Source organism: Amblyomma maculatum, chromosome 1 (assembly GCF_055883805.1).
Source record: "Amblyomma maculatum isolate TAMU_Amacu chromosome 1, ASM5588380v1, whole genome shotgun sequence".
Lineage (NCBI taxonomy): Eukaryota > Metazoa > Arthropoda > Arachnida > Ixodida > Ixodidae > Amblyomma > Amblyomma maculatum.
In genome coordinates this window covers 380,949,731-380,970,494 of record NC_139344.1, presented here as the reverse complement: position 1 = coordinate 380,970,494, position 20,764 = coordinate 380,949,731, and the positions used below count along the sequence as shown (strand labels likewise).

Here is a 20,764-nt window from a genome sequence, read left to right as displayed (position 1 = left end):
ACAACTTGATGCCTGCAAAGAACAAGCTTTAAAAAGGAAAGGCTTTGCTGAACACCATGGGGCCTGACCATTACTTTCATGATTTCAGTAACTGCATCTTACAATGTTCCAGAGCTACTGCGCAATGTCCAGGAGAGCAGGGCTGGTGTACATACGGAATCGCAACACTACATCGCAATGATAGCAAGGCAACACGACGGCATGATCCTCGACAGCCGGTACTGCAGCGCTACAATCGACATAAATGATGAATTACAAGAATTTTCCAAATAACAAAGCATCCTTTAGGGTGGACGGCAAGTAATTGAATGTTTAATTTTCGCGACCACACTTGCAGACGTGAAAAAACTATAAATGAAGAAAATATCGGGCCTTATTGCTTGCTATGACGAGCGCCGACAGCTGGTTGCAACAAGCCCTATTCCCTCTTCATAACATTCACACCGGTTGACAGCGCCTCAAAGGCTGGACTTGGACAAGACATGCGCTATAGTTTTCTCCGAGTCCTGCCTTTGGTGCGCTCTTCCCCGGTATGAATACATGCTAGCCAGCCCAGATCCCAGATTTATTTCATAGCGTCGATCTCTAATTCTTGACTTTGATGCAATCAGGCGACGAACAACCAGGCGGCCTGAGTGCGTGGCCACACGGTGTCGCTTTACCGGTCTTGGGAAGAGAGAGAGATATATATTTTAATGGCAACAGGAGATGAGGAAGGTCCTGGGAAGGAATTTTGCATATGCCTGCCCGCTACAGTGTGCTAATTCATGCACACAGATCATTATCATATCGCGCTGTTCCGATAAATCGTTCGCGGTCGCCAAAAGGGCGAGAAATCCGCTGCACTTCGAAGGTGTCCTCGTTTTCGGCCACGCAGAAGCAGTTACAAGTGCAAAGGGGAATGCATTCGTGAGAACGCGTTTGCTTTCGCGGGGGCTTTAACGAATCGGCTTCATTTGCTGGCGCCCAAATGGTCGTGGGGCTTTTACCTTAGTGAGCAGGAACAGGATAGACTGCCTGCCCGCGTTGTTATGGAGATTTCTATCGGCCGCTTGCGAGCGCCGAAGACGGACTTCCTGTTCGTTAACCGTAGCATCCACTCCAAGTTAGCTGTGCGCACCGCGTCTGTCGTCCCGAGAACTGTGCTGTAGCGCGATAATGGTAATGTCTGCTGCCACATATATCGCACGACAGTTAGAACCGCAGCACTAGCAGAACGGCTTCGACCTCAACGGCTGTCTTTCCTGAAAGCGCCCCCCATTGCAGGTTGCGACAAAGTCAGCCATGGAAAAGCGACCTGAGCCGAAGTGGCAGTCGAAAACGCCGAGTTAGAATTATCACAAAATTGCGAGAGCACTGTGGAATCTACACAGCAGAAATGCGAAAGCTGAAGCGTTGCAGCGGCACACGGTGCATTACGTTTGCTCTCATTATCATTATCAACTAAATGCACCGTCATTATCATCGCTATTGTCGTCATTGTCATTATAACTAATTGCAGCGTCATTGTCATTGCTACTATCCCCCTCACGGTGGGCAAGGAGAATTATAAAATGCGTTTTCCGAACCTGAGCATGGCCCCGCTGGTTAAAGCGCTCGATTGGGAATCCAGGGAATGGAGGTTCGATTCCTGGCGGAGGCGGGATTTTTATTTTTGAAGCGAACAGCTCCACTAGGAGGGTCGGAGCCGAGCTTCGCGTATGCCGTGACGTCACAGCCAAGGTGAGCTGCGCAGCCTCCTCGCCAAGCTCCGCCGGCATTGCCTAGCAACGCTTAAGAGGTGTGTGCTAGAAGTCTCCATCCGGGCATCGAACCTCCATCCCTTGAACCCTCAGCAAAACGCTTTCCCGCTGTGCCACGCCCCGCGTCGAGAAACGCTCTTCATAATTCCGCTTGTCTACCGTGAGGGTAATAGCGGGATTCCGGGAGTGACAGATACTGCGATTGGCCCGCAATTTGATGGTAGTAAAGACTAAAATAGTTCAGTAACTCAATTAGGGTGACGTCAAGGATGTGACGTCACCCATCTGCCGTCAGCTATGAGGACCAAGCGGGAACGAGTGCGCTCCAACGCCTCCGGGCGGCGCTTCTTGCTTTCCGCGAGTGACAGATGCTGCGCCTTTCCATTCCTGTAAACGAATTAGAGAACGCCGGTGAACTTAGACATGGAAGCCAAGGAGAGTTTTGCTGCTGGCGAACGGCGCAGAAGACTGTAGGAATAACTTCTGATCCCGATATAGTCACTGCTTTTCGCTACGTATATATCCAGGCATAGCAGAGCTAAGCAGTCTTTCATTTATTCTGATGTCGTGATCAAGATGACTGACAAGTGACAAATAAGTGCACAGATCCGACGTACAGATCTCGCTCACATGTCATGCACACAACTCTTGAGCATGGGTTTTCGTTTCCAAAAGCTTTCGCTTTAACAATGTGCTCGAATTGTGTCATTGACAACGCACTTCCACTCATACACAAATCGGCAACACATTCACTTGCTTTCAAACTGAGCTACCTGATCCTAAGCTGCTTTGGCGAGACATATTGTGACGGTGCAATAAATTGGTTGCCTGGTGGCAATATATTGGTTGCTATCCTAATTATAACATGTTTTTTTTTTTTATCCAGTAATGAAATGGCGACAAGCTATTGCTTGCATACCACATTTTCTTTTTCTTTTTTGATGAATCCCCCAAGATTTATGACACTTCTTAAAAATAATTTCCTGGAAAACACTCAAGTTTGGTAACCAAATGAAAAAGAAAAATGCTTTTGTTGTGTAGCTGACAACTCCATAAGCGTATCGGCAAGATGACGGCAAGGAAGTAAACATTACAAGTGTTCAACGCTGCTGAACCGAATATGAAGCGAAATCATTAGCTGCGGGTGACCGTACGTTCTTCGCGTAAGCAAAGCCGACGTAGCTTTTTCTTGTTCTTGTTCTTGTCCTTATTATTCTTCTTCTTGTTCATCTTCTTGTTCTTCTTCTGTTACGCCCCCCGTCGGCTCGGGGACCCTGTACGGAGGTTGCGTGAGTTGCATGTGTGGAGCCTTTCTGTCGGTGTGCCTGAAATGAAAACCTCGACGACCAAAGGCGGCAGTAGAGAAAACTGTGGTTTCAAGGTTACTTCGAGGCATGTGCTCTCCAACCTTTAACCTAACATTTCGAACGCTAGAGGGCGCGGCTGTCTCTCAGGAAAGAAAAAGAGCATTTCCCACAGTAAATGCGCACTAGCGGGCCGTTCTCGTACTGCATACAACGCACGAGCGTGCAAAGAAAAGGGAACAATAGGACATTTGACATTGCGATGCCTGCCTGCCATCGTGTCCCCATGGCAACCCGTAGCGGTCCCGTCGTACAATACGCGCGCGACTGTGTCGCAAGGACAGTGCTCCCGAACGGGGTTATACAGTTCCACGCCGTTGGTCCGCACCAATTACGCTGTGTACGTGACCTACGTACATTACCTCGCATCCCTGTCCTTGTCTGGGTACGATGGCCGGCGTTCGTGAAATACGGCTCTCGCTTTTTGCAATGCTGGCTGATGATGTTAACGCATGCCTGTTGTCAGAACTTCGTTCGGTGCGCAGGTTAAAGCACTACAGACGGGCTCTGTACCTCTGCACTGAGTTTGGCGTTAGTATCGAAAAATGTTCAATATTCTTTCTCCTCCTCTTCCAATTTCTTTGCTCAGTCGAAATGCGACACAGAGAGGCTACTTAGGGGAGGACATAGGCGGTAATTTAGGCTACGTTTTGAGAGGGCGAAATATATTTGGAAATACGAAGAAAAAAAAAGCTATATAAGTTGAGGATCACTGACATCATTTACCTTTCCCCAATAATCCCTTGATAAGGTGTGCAAGTTCGGATAAAGTGTACTCAAAGTCAAATCAACGGGAAGGGCGTCATTAAAGCGTGCGCAGGCCTGCCATTGCCATCGATTGCCCAGACACATAGAAGATAACGGTGCTGTTCTTTAAAGAGAACAGGAGCTAACTACTTTAGTGATTCGTGCAACAAGCATCCATGTGAACAGACCTGGCATATTTACGCACTGCGGCCCATTATTTTTCAATGCAAGTGCACGCATTATGGTGCACCCAGAATGTCACATGGGTTTTGCGCCATTAAGTCAGCACTGTTAAAACGAGTCTCCGTGGCAATAATAATAAGTGCAGCGCAGTCGTTGCCCTATTTCAATAAGATCCCTTGGGTACGACTAAAGTATGTATCGCTCTGCTGTCCAAACCTATGCCGAAAGCAAGAAGGGAACCTCTACTCTGATGGACAAAATTCTTTGTAATAATGAAATGGGCGCAACTGCAAGTAACCAGAGTATACCTGATGATGAAGGCGGCAAAACTTTTTGCGCTCTAAATATACCGCTTCTCTATGGACTCCGCTGACTTTCCGGCCTTTTTTACGCACCAACCAGAGCTCAAAATCAGAAGTACATCGCTACCAGGAAATGATAAATCATGGCGTAAAAAATATAAACCGCAGTGGTCCACAACATCACTACCGTGTTCTACAGCAGAATTGAGGCCTGTCATTTGATGATCCGGGGCTGAGTCATGCAATGCTTAGTTTTATCGCTTCAGAGTGCTAGGCTGTCTTCCAAGACCTCAATAAACCGCCAATTCAGAGCTTTGCAGGCGAGACAGTGAATACCAAACCTTTGCCGGGCATCCTCATTAAGTAGGAGCCGCATTGGCCGGAAATGGCCTTCCTTTTCGCTGTCCTACACCTCATCGTGTCTTCCGTCAAGACCAAATTTTTGTTTTCTTCAGTGGTGATCTCGCGCCGGAATTCAAAATCAGGCTTTTATGGCCAGTGATTATGGCTGACAGGATTAGCGGATGACCCAGATGCGCTTCAGGAAATGCGCTTGAATCTGTGCAGCTACTTAATTCTGGTGTCGTGCCTTGTGCTTAGAGCCGAACAGCGCCATTTTAGAAAATGTTTAGGGGAAAAGCTTCGAGCGTTTTGACGGCTGTATAAAAGTGAGCTTGTCAAGAGAGATCCGAGGCCCTTTAATATTGGAAGACATGTAAATGACGAAAAAGTCGTGCTTCTTTCCTGCATTCTTTGTTTCGTTATTTCCATCCCTTTATCTTTCTTTCTTTTCTTTTCTTTAAAATCAAAAGCGAGAGAGAGAGAGAGCGTTACAATTTTACGCCGCGCGGATACTATCCTCATGCCTAGCCTCTGACGTCGTGTGCAGAAACGAGCACAAGTCACTGCAATCTTTAACTTCTTCCGAGCGGCTAGATCTTCTCTAAACGCAAATCACAAGAAAAGAACTGTGGTTAACTCGTAAAATGATGGCATGCAAGTTATTCCGTTTAAATGCGTTGACAAAATTACTGGCCGCCTGTCATGGCGCTGGTTTCAGAACAGTGCCTTACTAAGCAGTAGTTCGGAAGTAGGAAAACTTGGAAGTGGAAAGTTTGTCACCTTTTTACTATGCTCTAACCAGTCGATGAGTTAAACAAGTCTGGTGCCGAACGAGTTTAATCTCTCTTTTTTTTTTTTTTTTTGTTACATGCTTAGCTTGGCAGCGGAGAGCTATTGGACGTCTCCCGAGCTTTTATGGAAACCGCAGAACTTTCGCGGAGACACTTCCGAGAAAAATGGCGCAGTTACTCACGTTCCGCTCAGCCGCTCTTCGCTACACAAGTTGGGGAACCTTCGCTCGCCCCGTCAGGCCGGGGAGTCCCGTCATTTGTCAGCAGAGGCAGAGCCCGATTTTTCTACGAGCCGAGAACCCGGTCTCTTTTTTGGTCATGAAAGTAACGCGAAACAAAAGGCACGAAAGGTCCTTGTCGTCACCTTTCTGTCTCTTCTCGTCACACTTCAATTCATTTCGCAGTCCATCGTACTTCCTTGATTTCTCTTTTCGAGAGCCAGAGTGTAATACTTCGTTTTCTAATATTGCATAGCGATTACTCGTTCACTACTTTCGTCATTTCTTCAGTTATTTATCGATAAGCCAGGTCGATGTGCGCACGTTGTTGTTTTTGTTGTTGTTGCAGTTCTTGTACTCTCGTACACACGTTTTCTTATCTTCCACGAGGTTGCCGAAAAGGAGCTTCTTGCGAAGTACCTTTCTGCTACATATATTTATATCGACTCAGCTGAAAGGTTAAGAACACTTGTTTACCCGAACGCGATAAAAGAAAGACTCGGGGCAGTTTCGAAAACGGAGTCTGGCTTCGAGCATGGGTTTGACTGGGTTGGTTTAATGAGACTTGCCGTCAAAACCTAAACAAGCTCTGAATAATTTCGACAACATGTAATTGTAAGGGGCGGCCCCTTAAGGACCCCTCCCGTACCCTCCCTGTATAAAAAAATGTTTTCATCACCATCATCATCATCATCATCATGAGGCTCTTTAACGTCCTCTGACATCGCATGTTTATGAACGCCTTGCGTTTCACCCCCATTGTGACGCGCCCACCGCTGCTGAAATGGCATTCAGGTCTTTGAATTAAATAGCAACGCGTTATACCAGCACATCCGCCGTGATGGGTCCAGGTTCGATTAGATATGCTTTTTGCACAAAATCCAGGTTAAATAACACTTAAAGCTGTCTTTGCAGGCAGCAAAGTTAACAAAAGGGCCAGTTAGTCATGGATGAATTATGTGTCACCATTCTGCCAATCACGGCGTCAATGAATAATGAAAAATAAAACTTCTTTTCAGATTCGACTGTTGTGTAGTCATGAAGTTGCCTGTTAATGTTCTCTGAGGTGATATACATCAATAAAGGAGCGCATAAGTATCATTTACTAGACAGCCATGGCTGCCCCGTGGGTATCAGCTCCCTCCTCCAGCGGCTTTTGACCTAGTACCTTCCTTATATCCGCCACGCCTGTCGACCACACGAACATGAAAGAGTCCGGCGCTGCTTCCAGTGTAGTAATACACTGACAGCACGCTCTCACAGCCAGTCCCTTAAAAACCGGCTGTGCTTTGTTTCATGTACCAATGTTTCATACCGTCGCCACTAGACGGCTCAAGCGGCGGCCGCCGGCATGAATTAGAAATTCCGGACCGGTGTCTCCGGCTGCACGGATGGCGTCTCGAAAGCAGAAGCTCCTCTCGCTACCGTGCAGAGAGGCACTGCTCGATAGGAGCGAGGGGGGGGGGGGGGGGGGGGGCATATCACGAGCGTCTCTCCCGTTTTCAGAGCACGTACACCGGTCAGCCAGATAATGCTCGGCGCGCAGCGTTCACGCTCGCTCGCAGCCGCCACAGCTGTCTGGAGAGCTCCGACTCCTCGGATTGCTGGGAAGAACAGAGACAGACGAAGGAAAGATAACGGGAGGAGGAACGCCGCTTCTTGTGTGTTGGTGGGCGTCAGTATCGCGTCCCGCCCTGCGTAGTTTCATTCCTGAGCCGAGCACTCCCCGTTCGGGATGAAGAGGAATGGAACTAGGGCGCTCCGAAGGGAGCACGGGAGGAGTTGTCGGCTGAAGGACCTACCGAAAACGAGCGGGATATAAGAGCGGCAGAAACAAGAGGCTACTGCGCTGCCGCATGGGGCGAGCAAAGCGCGCGGTCTCGGAGCTTCAATCATACACGGCTTCCGGCGTTTTGTCTTTGCCTTACTTACGTCACCACCGAGCTCGAGCATCTTTGATTAAATTATGCTCCCAGTGTCTTTCGTGCCGTCCTTTCTTCTTCGCGCCGGAGTGTCTGTATTTCGCCCAGGGCTGGTGTCGCATATTAATGCCTTTCCTAGGGGCCCCTGTCTCGCAGATAAGACCCGGCCGTACTTGCGGCCGGGCTATTTTTGCCTCGGAAGGGCTGCTCGGCTCGCATTAAAGCTGCACGTATGACATTCGTCACTTTGTAGTCAACCAAGTGTTGACGCATTTTTTCTTCCCTTTTCGACGGTTGCTTTCACATTGCTGAGGGTTGTCAAAGAAGAACGTTCTCGAGAGGCTTTTGTCTCGGCAGAAAGAACGATGGACTTATCTTTCAAGGTTCTCGCCCACCGTAAAGAGCTTTCCGTCGGCTTTAGTTCAATCCATAAAATGTTGCTCGGTATGGTCGCGGCGAAAATTTCGAGCACTGTTTATTCAGACCTGTCCAAAGTCCCGCTTGGTTTCCTACGAGCCTTGCGCGCGCCGAAGAACTGGAGGAGGCATTAAAGATTATGCAGCCTCTTGTCGGCAGACTGGAAGCCAGAGGAGGAAAAGGAAGAAATGGCGGAGTTTCAGGAGAAGACTGACACGCCGGACCCACGCAAAAAAAAAAAAAAAAACAAAAAAAAAAAAACAGAAGAGGTAGCGGGCGCCACTCTGGGGGCCCTGCGAGCGAATTAAATGTCTCGAGGCCCTAGGCCCCCGCTGGACTGCTCTGTGGGAGGACGACCCGCACCCCCCTTAAAAGGCGCCTCGTCGTCGACGACGTTTTCGACGCGCTGTCGACGCCAAACGTTGTCGCATGCAGCGGCGCGGGCAGGGCAAGAGCACTTAAAGGAGGCTGAACTGCCCCGCTTTCTTGACAAGTTGACGTGGGTGCCTGCAGCCTTCCTTCTACACAACGGCTGCCTCTGCCTAAGGCCTCCTCGGGCGCTTAACTTTGTTACAACATAATCGAATAAACAGGAGAATGGGCTTTGCCGAGGTTTCGTGTTGCAGCTCTTGGTGGCAGGCCTTACAAACGGGCAGTGGCCACTTTCGTTGTAAAGGAAGGAGGCTTCGGCCGACAAATTGTTAGCGGAACTTCGGGCGCTTTGGACATAAGCCCGGGTGGAAAGAAAAGCTGAAGTGGGGTTTCATGATTGCCGTAACGATGAAGGGTTGGTTACAAAAGCATTCTCTTGAATTTCAAGGGCGCTATTGCGTTGAGAAGAGCTCGGAAACCGGCTGGTTAATTTAATACTTGTTAATTAGTGCGGATGTTGCAGCTAGCCTACTTGGAGTGATTTCAAAGCCACAGACAACAGCACCCCGACTACAAACTCGCGTTGTCAGATCCAAACAGGAGTGCCGCTTTTCTACCTTTCAATGTTGTTTTGAATTTGCTTTTCAAACTTCGAGCTCTTAGCTGCAGGGGCACTATTTTCGACACGTAAGGCCGGTGTTCAGCGCCATATTGCTTTTCTGATTGGTTCTCAGAATAGTCACGTGTTTCAAATTTGTAGCGCGAAATTTATAAATGTCGAAATGGCCTTTTGCGATGACGTCAAAATGACGTGGTTCTGCAAACAGATCTTTAGCAGAGCTATTCATGCTACCTGGATGGCAAATATATGTAATTATGGGGGAAGAAAGTAGGTATATACGGTAGGGAGGAAATCACTTCTGCTTGTATTTCCAATGGGGCACTGAAATATAAGTACGGCTTGGTGTCGACTTCCTGAAATCTGATTGGCTGACGTTGTGTAGCGGCAAATACGTCATGCATACACATTATACCGCGATGTCAAAAGGACGTGTCATGACAAAAAGTTGGGCGCCACATTTCGCACCCCTTGAGGCGACCGCTTAATAAAACAATATGGCGAATTTGACGTGCAGTTCGTTCACCGCAGTTTGGTAGGCAGTTTGGTGGGTGGTGAAGTGAACTGAGACGTCTTGTTGTAATTGCGGAAAGCACTGAATCGACGTCATAGGGACACGTTTCCGCTGCGCAATCTTTTAGAGGATTAATAATGAAGATGCAAATTTACAGCCGCACGAGGGCCATAGCTGCCCTCCCGTTTCAGACGCTTAGTCCTCAAGAGAAATCATCGATCGGCGCGGTTGTTGCCAAGCGCAGCGATTACAGTTTGATGACGCAAGCGGTTAATCTACGAGACCCTAAGCATTTCAGCTAGCTTTCTAATAATCAGGTTGGACGGTTCGTGAGTGCGACAGTCTCAGTAGGCATAGGGTGTAGTGGGTATGCAAGGAACTTCGCGGTGAAAGGCAGCGATGGATCAACAGGGACTGCATTAAACGTCAGCCCTAAACATTGCCTTTTTTATCTAGCACTATGCATTCACTTCAATGATTATGAAATGAGTCCTCCCCCGATGGAAAAAGCAAAAAAAAAATTACTGACAGCTTCTATTTTAATACAGGAATGTGTATGATATGCACATGTGATGTGATTCATGAAACATTTCGCTCAGATATGCACGCAGGTTTCCCATTTGCTTATGATCCCTCCACAGCCCGTTATGACGATACGCTATAATCGCATGATGTTATTGACCTTTTGTATTGGTTGCTTTTTTAATAAAGCCAGAAAATGTTTTTTCCTTATTGCTTTTCCTTTTACCTTTCCGACAGTAAGGAACACGCGCTCGCGGCATTGCCCTAGCTTCATGCCACGATTTCTTCAGCCATCTCTCGCTTTCTTTCCTTTTTCTCCGTTTATCCCCCTCTACGCATACAGTAGCCTACTGGGAATCGTCTAATTATCCTTCCTGGTATTCCGTCGTTCTGTTTCTCTGTCGTTCTCATGCAGCTTTCGCGTTCCGCAGGAGCCTTTCGCGCGCCAGCGAATAATAATTTAATCATATCTGAGGCTCAGCGCATGCTTTCCACTTAGTCAGTTCTGCGCTTTCTCTCTCTCTCTGCGCTACTTTCCGCACTCTACACAACTCAAGCCGACATATGTTAGAAACTTAAGCAGAATTGCTGACATGACGGTAGCCAGTCATAACTCCGCTGTTCGAGAAGGGTGGGCAGCACAGACATTAGCTAACGCTAATTGATACTTTGAAGCTGCGAGCGTTGTCCTCGGACATGGACCATGAAGGCCGCAAGGGCGCCTCTTCGCCAGTGGAGGAGCTACTTTGCAGATCTGTGGATTCCTTCTGTTTACGACGAGGTCCTTAAACGTGTTAGTTAATTCAAATGCCGCTGATAAGTGAACGTGACAGATCATCGGCGCTTATGAGGAGCAATACCACTTTCCGCTCCCCTTCTGCGTCATGTCACTGCGAATATTCCCTTGCCCTTCTTGCTCTTCAACTGCAACGCTTCTCGCGTCTCGTAAACTCGCTCAGCCTCTCCATGCGTAGCTGCTGCCGAATGTCCGACCGCAAGTATGCCATGGTACACAGAGCCATCAAAGCCGCAGCATATTTCACTTGTCCTCACTGCAACCTGAGGCGCCCGAATCGCGGAATGCGCCGCAGCGGCTATCGCCGTTTTCATACTTGGCGCGAATGTACAGTAGCAGACGACAGCGCTTTTTTCTTCGAACATTTGTTTCTCTTTTTCTTCAGAATGCTTATCCCGATTGTGTGCTTACGTAACCTGGCACCGTCATACTGCGCACGTCACGCGTGCGTAACAGTTTGAACAAAATGACGAATTGTCTAAAATACGGCCCCAGGTCACACTGTGCTTCGGTAGGCTTCCGTTCCTTCAGGTAAGTGCAGTCTTGAGCAAAAGCGGTATACAACACTCAGCCGGTGGCGGAGCTCGCGAAAACTGCATGCCAACTTCATCTAGCAACAGCTACCTGTGATCGGAACAATAGTGGCAGTGCCCAGTTTTATCCACATGCATGTGTCACTGTCGCTGTCTCTTGCGCTGTCGCTATATAGGCAGCATTTGTACGTAGTTTTCCCGAGCTCTGTCACTGGCTGAGTGTTGTATACCACTTTTGCTCATGACTGTACATATCCCCTCTTAATATTTAGAATTCTTTCTTAAGGACTTTCCTCCTTTAAGAGCAAAAAAAAAAAAAAAGAGAAAAAGCAAACTTCTGTGATCAAACAATCTAATAAGAATATTCTTTCTTCCTAAAATCCTTACAGGACTAATTCTTGTTAATATCAACTATAAAACATAAAAAAATCGCCTACGTTTACCTTATACTGGTAGACTGTTGGCTCCTTTATTGTATCCTAACGATCGAGCCCCTCATTTTCCCTTCAATTCTCTGCTTGTAGCTGTAAAGGAACTTTGCGCTTACATGGTAAACCATTTATGGCATCGGATCATTGCATATTACTAAGAAAGATGATTATACTGATGTACACAGATGCAGTGACACAAATTCGGCCAACTGCTATCCCATTTTTCAAGACACCTCTTCTATAGTTTTTTTTTGTTTGTTTTTCAGGTTATGGGTCGCAGAAGCTTAGTTTGTCTAACTTATGCCTAATTTACAATTCGCTCGCACAGTTTTACACACTGGGAAAGAACAAGCTAAGAAAACACACACGCGACATCGGCACTGGCCTTCAGACTTACGAATTCATTCTTCACAGTTGTATACAGAATGTGATCAAGCAGTTACACCCTTCCTATGTATCTCATAACGAGTTTCTCAATTTCGCTTAATTTGTTCACAAATAGCTGTCTTCTACAGTATAAATCGTGACTATAATTGCTTATGCCAACTGGTTTTGAAAGTTACGGACAGTTTGCGCGATGTCAAGTATTTCATGGCATCCTTAAAATAGTTAAAAAACTTCTTTTCTCAGTATGGACTCTGAAGCTGAGAAATGTTTTACAGTCCAAGTGTGATACTGCGGGGGAAGAAAACAAAAAAAAAAGGGGGGGGGTGGGGTGAAGGGGCGCAAATTTCAATGTTTCTTCACACTGTCCTTTTCCTATGCGCAAACGGCGGTCCAGTCTAATTAAGCATCATACATTTTAGCGTGTTACCATGATCTTTCTCCTCTCAAATAATCGCCAGTAAATCAGTAGCCATGGGAATGCATACAAGCGCCCTTGAGTTGATTCGCCCAGGAAAGAAACAAAGTAAAGTTAGACGTTTTAATCGACCCAGATGCAGTTTGATCAGGCTTATGATGGCTATTGCGCACGTTCAAACAAAATAAAGCTCGCTGCAACTATATTTAGATGTTCATTTTGGCGAACTGCGCAGTGTCTTGTTTTGACTTAGCCAGCACAAGAGCCGCGAGCGGCACGCGTCAAGAAGAGTCAACAAGTTCAGGATTTAGCCCTCGTTTCTGGAGCGACGTGACAGATTCACAAAAGGGATTGCGTACAGCCGAGGCCGGCGCGCACACGCCGCTCTGACCTCTTCATCCGGGTGTTGGTGCGTTTTTCTGATAAGACAGGAGCTACCGTGAACCTCACACGTACGAACATAAAATCTCGACACCATTAAACGGAATCTCGCTTTTGCACACCGCCTCTTAGCTCTTACCAAACAACGCCTCTTTGCACGCCATGACTTTCGATCTTTCGACGCGAGCTCTCAGTACACCCGCGCTCGTACGACGAACCTTTCGATTTTCCGGAAATACGTCAAGGACCCGTGTGTACCAGACACGGAACGCTATCCCTTCTCTCTTCCTCTACAGCACTTCTTACTAACCCCCCCTATACCACCTACTCAAGCTCACGGCAGTCATTAGAGCATTAGTCTATCGAGCCGCTGCCGCCACACGGCCCGCTATTGTGTGGAGCAATCGCTGGCTGCCCTGAAGGGCGAGGCGATATTGAATTACTTGCTTGTGACGAGTCACTTGCCATGCATGTCACGCATTCGCTTTTACGTCGCCGCATTGAGAATTGGGTCGAAAAGCTCTCTTCTGAGTGCCTCAGAAACGGCTTTGTTTATGATTTGCGCTTCGGACGCCTTGACCTTGATCGCTTGCCTGTTGTCATGTTCGTGAAAACCGTTGCCGCGGGCTCGGGAGAACCGGCGAAAAGATCTGTACAGGAAACCAGAAAACCGGACCTTCCATCAGGCGCCTTTTGTTCTAGAGCTTTCCTATACTTTACACTCTTTCCTGTTTTCACAGAGTTTAGCTTTTTTCTTCTTTTCTTTCTGTATTTTGCGCCTGCTTCCAGGCGCGCAATTATAGTAAGGTGCAATACATCAACGCTCCGCTGGCTTCCTTCGTGCACTACGCAAACAGCCTGCGTTATGTTTCCTGCTGGTCTGGCCAGACCGCATTATTAAAGCGACTGCGAGAGGGCTGCTGGACCGTGCCAACTTCCGCTACCCTCGAGTCGGCCTGTAGCGTTCGTTAAGATTCAGTAAACAGCACTCCGCAAGGCTCGAGCAAAGCGGGAGGAGGGAACGTTCTTTTAGCCAACATTTCCTCATAAGCACTTCAAGAGTAAAGACTTCACAAATATCGGGCGTCATCATTGGGGCAGGAAGAGCGATAAAAAGAAATGACCCATTTGCGTATGGAAGGGGGTAACGAGTTGTGAGTTATCCCTTGCGGTCCCACGACGACGCAAGCGGCCATCGTTGCGTCTGATGCCGTAACCTTGCCTTCGTCTTCGCGCCGGACGTCGACTCATTGCAGTCTGGCTATAGCAGGGCGCGTGATTGAGAATGCGGAACGCGTCTGGTGAGATGGTGTGCTCTGATAGTCGCTCCCCAGAAACCTCCCCTCTCTGCGCCACACTCTCTCCTAGTGAGGGCCCGTTTCACGTTAAGGAGCGAGCTAAGGAGTGCAGAAAGAGAGAAGGGCTCCATACGGATCTTTTGCAACCCAAGAAATACACTTTCACCTCGGAGGTAATCTCCGCCACCGGGACTTGTTCCGCGGGCCGCAGGGTGCGCGCGCATCGGGATTGGTCACCCGATCACGCCCGTTATAAAAGCGAACGACGAGGGTGAACACCTTGCCACATTCGACATGAAGGCGCAGGTAAGCGGTTCACTTCGGCGGTTTGCCGGTGCGGAGGTGGCGGCGGCCGCTGGTCGCGTTAGGCTTGTGACTGGGAGGATCGTGCACCGCCGCTCTCGAGGAATGTGCCCCATGGATTAAGCGCGACGCGTTGTTTCCTGCTCTTTTCAGCAATTGGCAATCGTTCTGTTGGCCACGTTTCTGTGTGCCCATGGACAACGGTACATCCCATATGGCGTGGGAACCAGTGGAATTCCAACAGGTAAGCCAGTGAATATGCCGCATAGTCAGCCTGTATCTTGTTTTAAGCTATTGCCCTGACCAAATGTCACGGTCCATTATGCTAATAAATAGTTTAATGAATAGTCACGTTGCTCACTGCAGGGTGGAAATAGGAGTCAGGTTTTAAAGTAATACGTCCTCGGTTTGGAGGATATGTGTTTAAAAACGCGAAGCTCCGGGCAACCAGTTGGATCAATAAAGAAGATTAAAGGAAAAGCTTATATTTCTAAATTGCGTCTATGTGAAGGCAACAGGGAAATGCACGCGTAAATGTACGGCTGTGAAGGTGATTTTTGTTAATCCATTGTGCTCGAGAAATATATTCCTTAGTAGAATGCTACCCTTACTATGGCAAGACAGGTAATGCAGTGAGCGCTGTTTTCATTGTTAAAAGCCGTCCTACGTAACAGCGCCAATAACGTGCATATCTTCTTTGCAGGTCAAGTTCCCGCAGCAAATATTATAAGAGCGCCACCTTTACCAAACGCACCAGTGAGCCCTGGCCAGGCAGTCAACTTGAATCTTCCCATTGGACGCTCTTTCAAGGCACCCGAAGGGGCATACGGCATCGGATCTGTGGTTCAAAACGGCCGCCTTGCCATCCCTCCCGGAGCTACGGTAGCTGCAAACGGTAATGGCAGGCTGACGGAGGTACTCGGTCTCGGAAGCCTTTATATCGAAAGAGGAGCCAACGGTAGCCCACTGTCTAGCCCCGGCCGCCTTGTGCGTATCCAAAAGAGGTCCGCAGATGAAGGCCTCGATGCGGTGATTCAGTCTGAAGATTTCGCTACCGCTGAGTCGGAATTGACCAGCGTAGCTGCCCTGCCCAAGCACCTTAAAAAGGAGGAGTACGAACGCTTCAGTCTGTACAGGCTTGCCAAAGAATCGCTCAAAAAGAATCCACGTAAAGGTATTTCTTTCAAGAAAGCCGAAGGAAACTACGGCGTTGGATCTGTCTTCGAAGCTCGCAATCCTTCTTTGAGCGAAGACGTGGAAAAACATAAGAAATTTGAAGCTAAGCTTAGCCGAGAATATCCGGTCCATGGGGACGCACCAAGTTCTCCGGATAAGCGCTTGAGCCGTCTTGCGGAGCTTCCCAGAGGAGTGTCTTACAAGAAGCCCGAAGGTGAATATGGTGTTGGCTCGGTGTTCGACGATGCCGCTTTGTTCAACCCCTTCTTTCATAGGCGGCAGAGAAGACAGGCTGTTGGCTCGGGATCTGTCACAGCCGTCGTCGTTGACTTCGACAAGGATGACGCAGCACCACAGCCTTCTCTTACACCGACAAGCAGCTTTGCTCCCGTGGTAGGATTCATGGTGCAGGAACCCGAAGGAGGAACCCCGAGCAAGCTCATCCTCAAAAACGTCATCTACAGGAAGCGTCCAGGTGGCTTGAAGCCTTCCCTGTCCCCGGATGCACCCATCAAGCCGGTGCTTAGGATCCCAGACAGCATCGAACTGCCGCCCCTCGGTGGCACTTTGGACACATCGGTGGAGGATTCTCCAGACATCCAGACCGTTGCTCTTCCTGCTGTGCCCCGGACCAGTCCTCGACCGAAACCAATTGTTTCTCGCAAGACTACATCTACGGCAACCATCGAATTCCGTCCAACATTCCCAGTAGAGAACATTCCGCCAGCCCTGCCTCCGCTTCCGAGGCCATCCTCTACTCGCTCGAAGGGTTCCCACTCTCACAGCGACGCCGGTGCCCCGAAGAAGACGACGCCTAAGCCAGTGGCCGAAACCCACAAGCTCGGAGCGTCCCCTCTTGTCGCGGTGCCGCCAGGACAAGTCGTCTACAATCGGCAGCTCTCATCTTCGGTGCCTCTGCAGCCTGCGCGGACGTCCATTGGTCAATCCCGACCACCCGCCGTTCCATCCCAGGTCTTGAGGCCAGTTCCGACTGTGCAGCGAGTCGCCACACAGCCTCAGGTCCAAGCCACTGGTCAAGTTATAGCACCTGGGCAGCCGCAGATCCGTGTACAGCCCAATGTAGTCACCACAGCACAAGGTCCAGCAGTAGCTCACCAGCAGGCAGTTCAAGTGCAGCCGCAGCTCCAGGCGCAAACTCGAGTACTCGCAGCTCCACAGGCACCTCAGATTCAGACAGTCGCCGCCTCACCGTATCCCGGAGCTCTGTACCAGCAATACACTCCCCTGGACCCATCGACGTACCAATTGGCGCAGCCCGGTCAGATTCCGACGTTCCAACACTCTCCTTACTCGTTCCCTTATGCAACCATCGTTGCTGACCCTTACGGCCAAGCCAGGATAGCCCGATCAACCGCGGGAAGATTGAGGCATCAGGCGTCGCCCGTCGACGCGTCTTCCGTCTACGACCTGAGCAAAAGGATTATTCAGGGAGTCCACTCGTGAAAGGCACCGAGATCTCTACCCATGTGAGTAACCGGCCACGTCACTCGCTCAGTTTAGATTGCTCTTGATTTTACTCCCTTGCTTCTACGATCTGAGGCCGCAGACTTGCTCGATTTGTATTCTAAAAGTTTGGGCGCATTCAATTTTCCCGTAGAGTTATCAGTTTCTGCGCGTGTGTGGGCATGTTTAATTCAGTTCCGCTCGCACTTCTGTCTTATGGTTTTCTTTTACTTTTCGGCGCGCTCGAGGCACTTGGGGCGTCGCTACGCTCGGTTAAGCGTGCTTTGATTTGGTTCATTTCCTGCGAAGGGACGCATAAATATGAATGAGCTCGGCTAGCTCCTTTTATATTCGGTAGCAGTCCCAGAATGTCGCGCAATACGAGCCTTCGCTCCCATTTTTATTGCTGTTTTATTCCTCCCTTTCAGACATGTCTCAATAATGAGAAATTAATCGACTCAGAACTATCGAGCGTTCAAGGCTGAGTTTGATACGATGCATTAATTATCTAAGTGCAAAGAACGGTTTCTTTTTTCAGCCCTTGAAGTTATGTAAGAACTTTAATGAAATCTTCCTCCAGCATGATATGCGTATTAAAGGTTTCATTTTAATATGAAAGTGTGTTCTGTCTGGGTTCTTACTTGTTTAAAATTGTCTGTTCTTCTGATTAAAACGAGTTTTGGCATCATGTTTATAAACCTATTCGACGAATGTTTCTGTCTACATCTTCATCTTCCCCCTCTTTTTTTCGCTGCAAGAGAGAAAAAAAGAAAAGAAGATTGCTATCCCGGGATGCTGTTAACGTGGCATCTGTATTCGTAACAAGTTTGGGCTGCTTTTTCTCTAAGTAACGATAATTACGGAGCCGTATTGTCTAGGATCGAATGCCATATTGTGCTTAAAAGCACTTGTAGTTCTTTTGGTTGGATAAGCGTATCTTAAGCTACAAGTGTTTTCTTTCCTTTGCAGAGCATCATCGACTGTACAAATTCATGGAGGCATTCATCTGCAGAGACCAAGATTCATCCCCATGTCATCTCAAGCGGCTCACGAATCAAAATTGTCTGTTCTTCATTACAAACTTCCATTACCTTCATTCCCGATTTTTATCCGCGGCCTAAACTGAATAAATTATTTTTAGGTTTAAGAGCTCTCATCATTTTCCCACCACTGCCCACACAATTATTAAATAGTGTCTTCCAAACAGAATAAAAAAAAGTTAGACCGAAACAAGAACAAAAATTTAATACGTTTGCCTCAAGTTCCCACTGGCAAATATCGGAAACCGGGCTTCAAGACATTTCAGTCAATGTTTAATCAACCGCCTTCTCCAATGTACTAAGGAGAGGGCTGCAAGGGTTTTAGTGAAAATAACAAAAACGCCGCCTTTAATTCGATACACGCGCCAATAGCGCTGATAGCAACGCAATGAATAAGTACGAACAGGACGAAGGTCATTGCTCTTCGTAATATGTCGCGGCGAATTTGATGCTGTGCCAGCAAACCACAGAGTAATGGGCAAAACAAATTTTAGGCCGGTTTTTACGGCCTTCACGCTACGCCGTTTGAAAGCGAGGAATTAAACGGCCCTTCTATCCGAGAATAAATTTGCTTACCGCTGCACGCTCTACCACCCTGCGCCTGAGCTTCGCTTTTTTTTTTTTTTTTTTGTCATTGGGTACCTCGGCGCCGCGCTGTCGGTATGTAAAATCCAATACCGAGAAACTGCAGGCAGGCCGCGAAGGCTGAAGGACGTGTACCCGAGCTTGGGCACTGGCCATGAAAAGGTCCAGCTCCTTCACTCTCACTACCGTATCCCGGAAGCTCCCATGACTGCGGCTTTGCGTATGTTCACAAAATTGTCGGAACTCAGCGCTTATCTTCAACATTTTGCACCATTTCATCTGTACAATGGGAATATGAGCATGGCACGCGGAGAGTTCATTGCACTGTATCAAGTAGTAGTAGTAGTATAAAACTTTATTCCACAAAATGGGAAGGGCTTCATGGGTTGGGGTCTTGAGCTGCAGGTAGTGTTCCTGGATACAGGATCCCATTGGTTTTTGCTTCCTCTTCGGCCCGCTCGACCAGTGCTAGGTGACCTTGCGGGTCGGAGCTGGAAAGAAACTCCTCCCACAGCTCAACTGACGGGTTTGTAATTTTGGGCTCTATCGGGCACGCCCGACAGCCCCATGGGGAGTGGCAGAGGGTGGCTATCTCTCCGCACCACACGCATTCTGGAGTGTATTGCGTAGGCCAAATCTTACTGTCTATGTAGCGACTTAGGTATGAGTTTGTAGCCATCTCCAGGTAGTCGCTTGATGTCTTGTGAGTTTCTTGTGGGGAAGCGGGTATTTACGGCGCCCTAACGTACAAAACATGGTGAGCTCTCCGTAGCTGTTCGGAGTAGTGTTGGTTTCTCCCTTGTCGTCGCTCGCTCGGTTTGTATAACCTCGAACTGTCGCGTCGACCCCTCCACCCCTCCGTGCCCAGGTGCCTATACCACATTCAGCTTGTTTTTGAGTTTTGTCGCCTCCCTGAGGAGGGCGCCGGCCTGCCTACTTATCCTCCCCCTTAGGAAGCTTCTGCATGCGGCATGTGAGTCTGTTGCTATTGTATAGCTCTTGTTGTTTCTGTTTGCTTCCGTGATGGCTAAAGCTATCGCCACCTCCTTCGCCGTGTTTACATCCCCGGTTCTAATTGGCATGCTGGATATTTCTTTTCCCTGGTTGTTAACTACAGCTCGCACCGCCGCTTTTCTGTCTCTGTACGTGGAAGCATCCACAAAGAGGAAGTTTGATTGCTTTGCCAGGCTTCGGCCTAGAGCTCTAGCCCTAGCCTCTCTCCTCCCTGTGTTGGGTAGGGGGCCCAAGTTGTTTTGCTATAGGGCTGACCGCGAACGTTTCCTTAATCTTTTGAGTTATGTCAGTCGAATTTTCTATCTCTCTTATTTCGTCTCGGTGGCCAAGTCTCGTTAGTAGGTGCCTCAGTAACTATCCTGATTGCGTCGGCTCCCTTTAGCCCGTTTCTTTTATTCGTTATCCTGCGGATCATTCCACATATTTGGTTCGTTGTTTTGGTTAATGTTTTGATCGCGTGGTCTCTTTTCCCGTAGTTTTGCAGCCACATACCAAGGACCAGGAGTTTGTCCGCTTCCTTTATTGGTTTTCCGTTTAATAATATCGTTATCTTTTCAGGTTTAAATCTCCTTGAGTGTATTCGGATAAATCCCGACTTCTCCACGCCGCTGCTTCTTGCGAAATACACGATGCATTCTTCCGCCTCCTGCAAGTTCTGTTCTTTCCCTCCGGTGGACGCTTTAGTGGTCCATACCGTGATATCGTCCAACTTTGAACCCCTGGTTAAAAGCACCACAGCGATGGCGACGAAAAACCACGTAATCATAATGGGAGACTTTAACGCACGGCATAGGGCGTGGGGTTATAATCATGACTCCCAGACAGGAAACAACATAATAGAACCTGGGTTAAAACGCTTTCATTCTTGAGGGACGCCGTGAGTTGT

At 48.4% G+C, this 20,764-nt stretch overlaps 1 protein-coding gene and 1 long non-coding RNA gene across 3 annotated transcripts in view; one reads left to right on the top strand and one right to left on the bottom strand.

Moving 5' to 3' along the window:
* Nucleotides 1-20,764, bottom strand: part of LOC146208365 (uncharacterized) — a 590,053-nt gene that overhangs the window by 525,554 nt on the left and 43,735 nt on the right. The gene's annotated exons all lie outside the window — the stretch shown is intronic.
* On the top strand, nt 14,576-18,335 carry LOC146208367 (uncharacterized). Its single transcript, XM_084592948.1, has 4 exons — nt 14,576-14,602; nt 14,753-14,843; nt 15,303-17,262; nt 18,209-18,335. The coding sequence occupies exons 1-3, from the start codon at nt 14,591-14,593 to the stop codon at nt 17,237-17,239; spliced, it is 2,040 nt and encodes a 679-aa protein (XP_084449074.1). The 5' UTR covers nt 14,576-14,590; the 3' UTR covers nt 17,240-17,262; nt 18,209-18,335.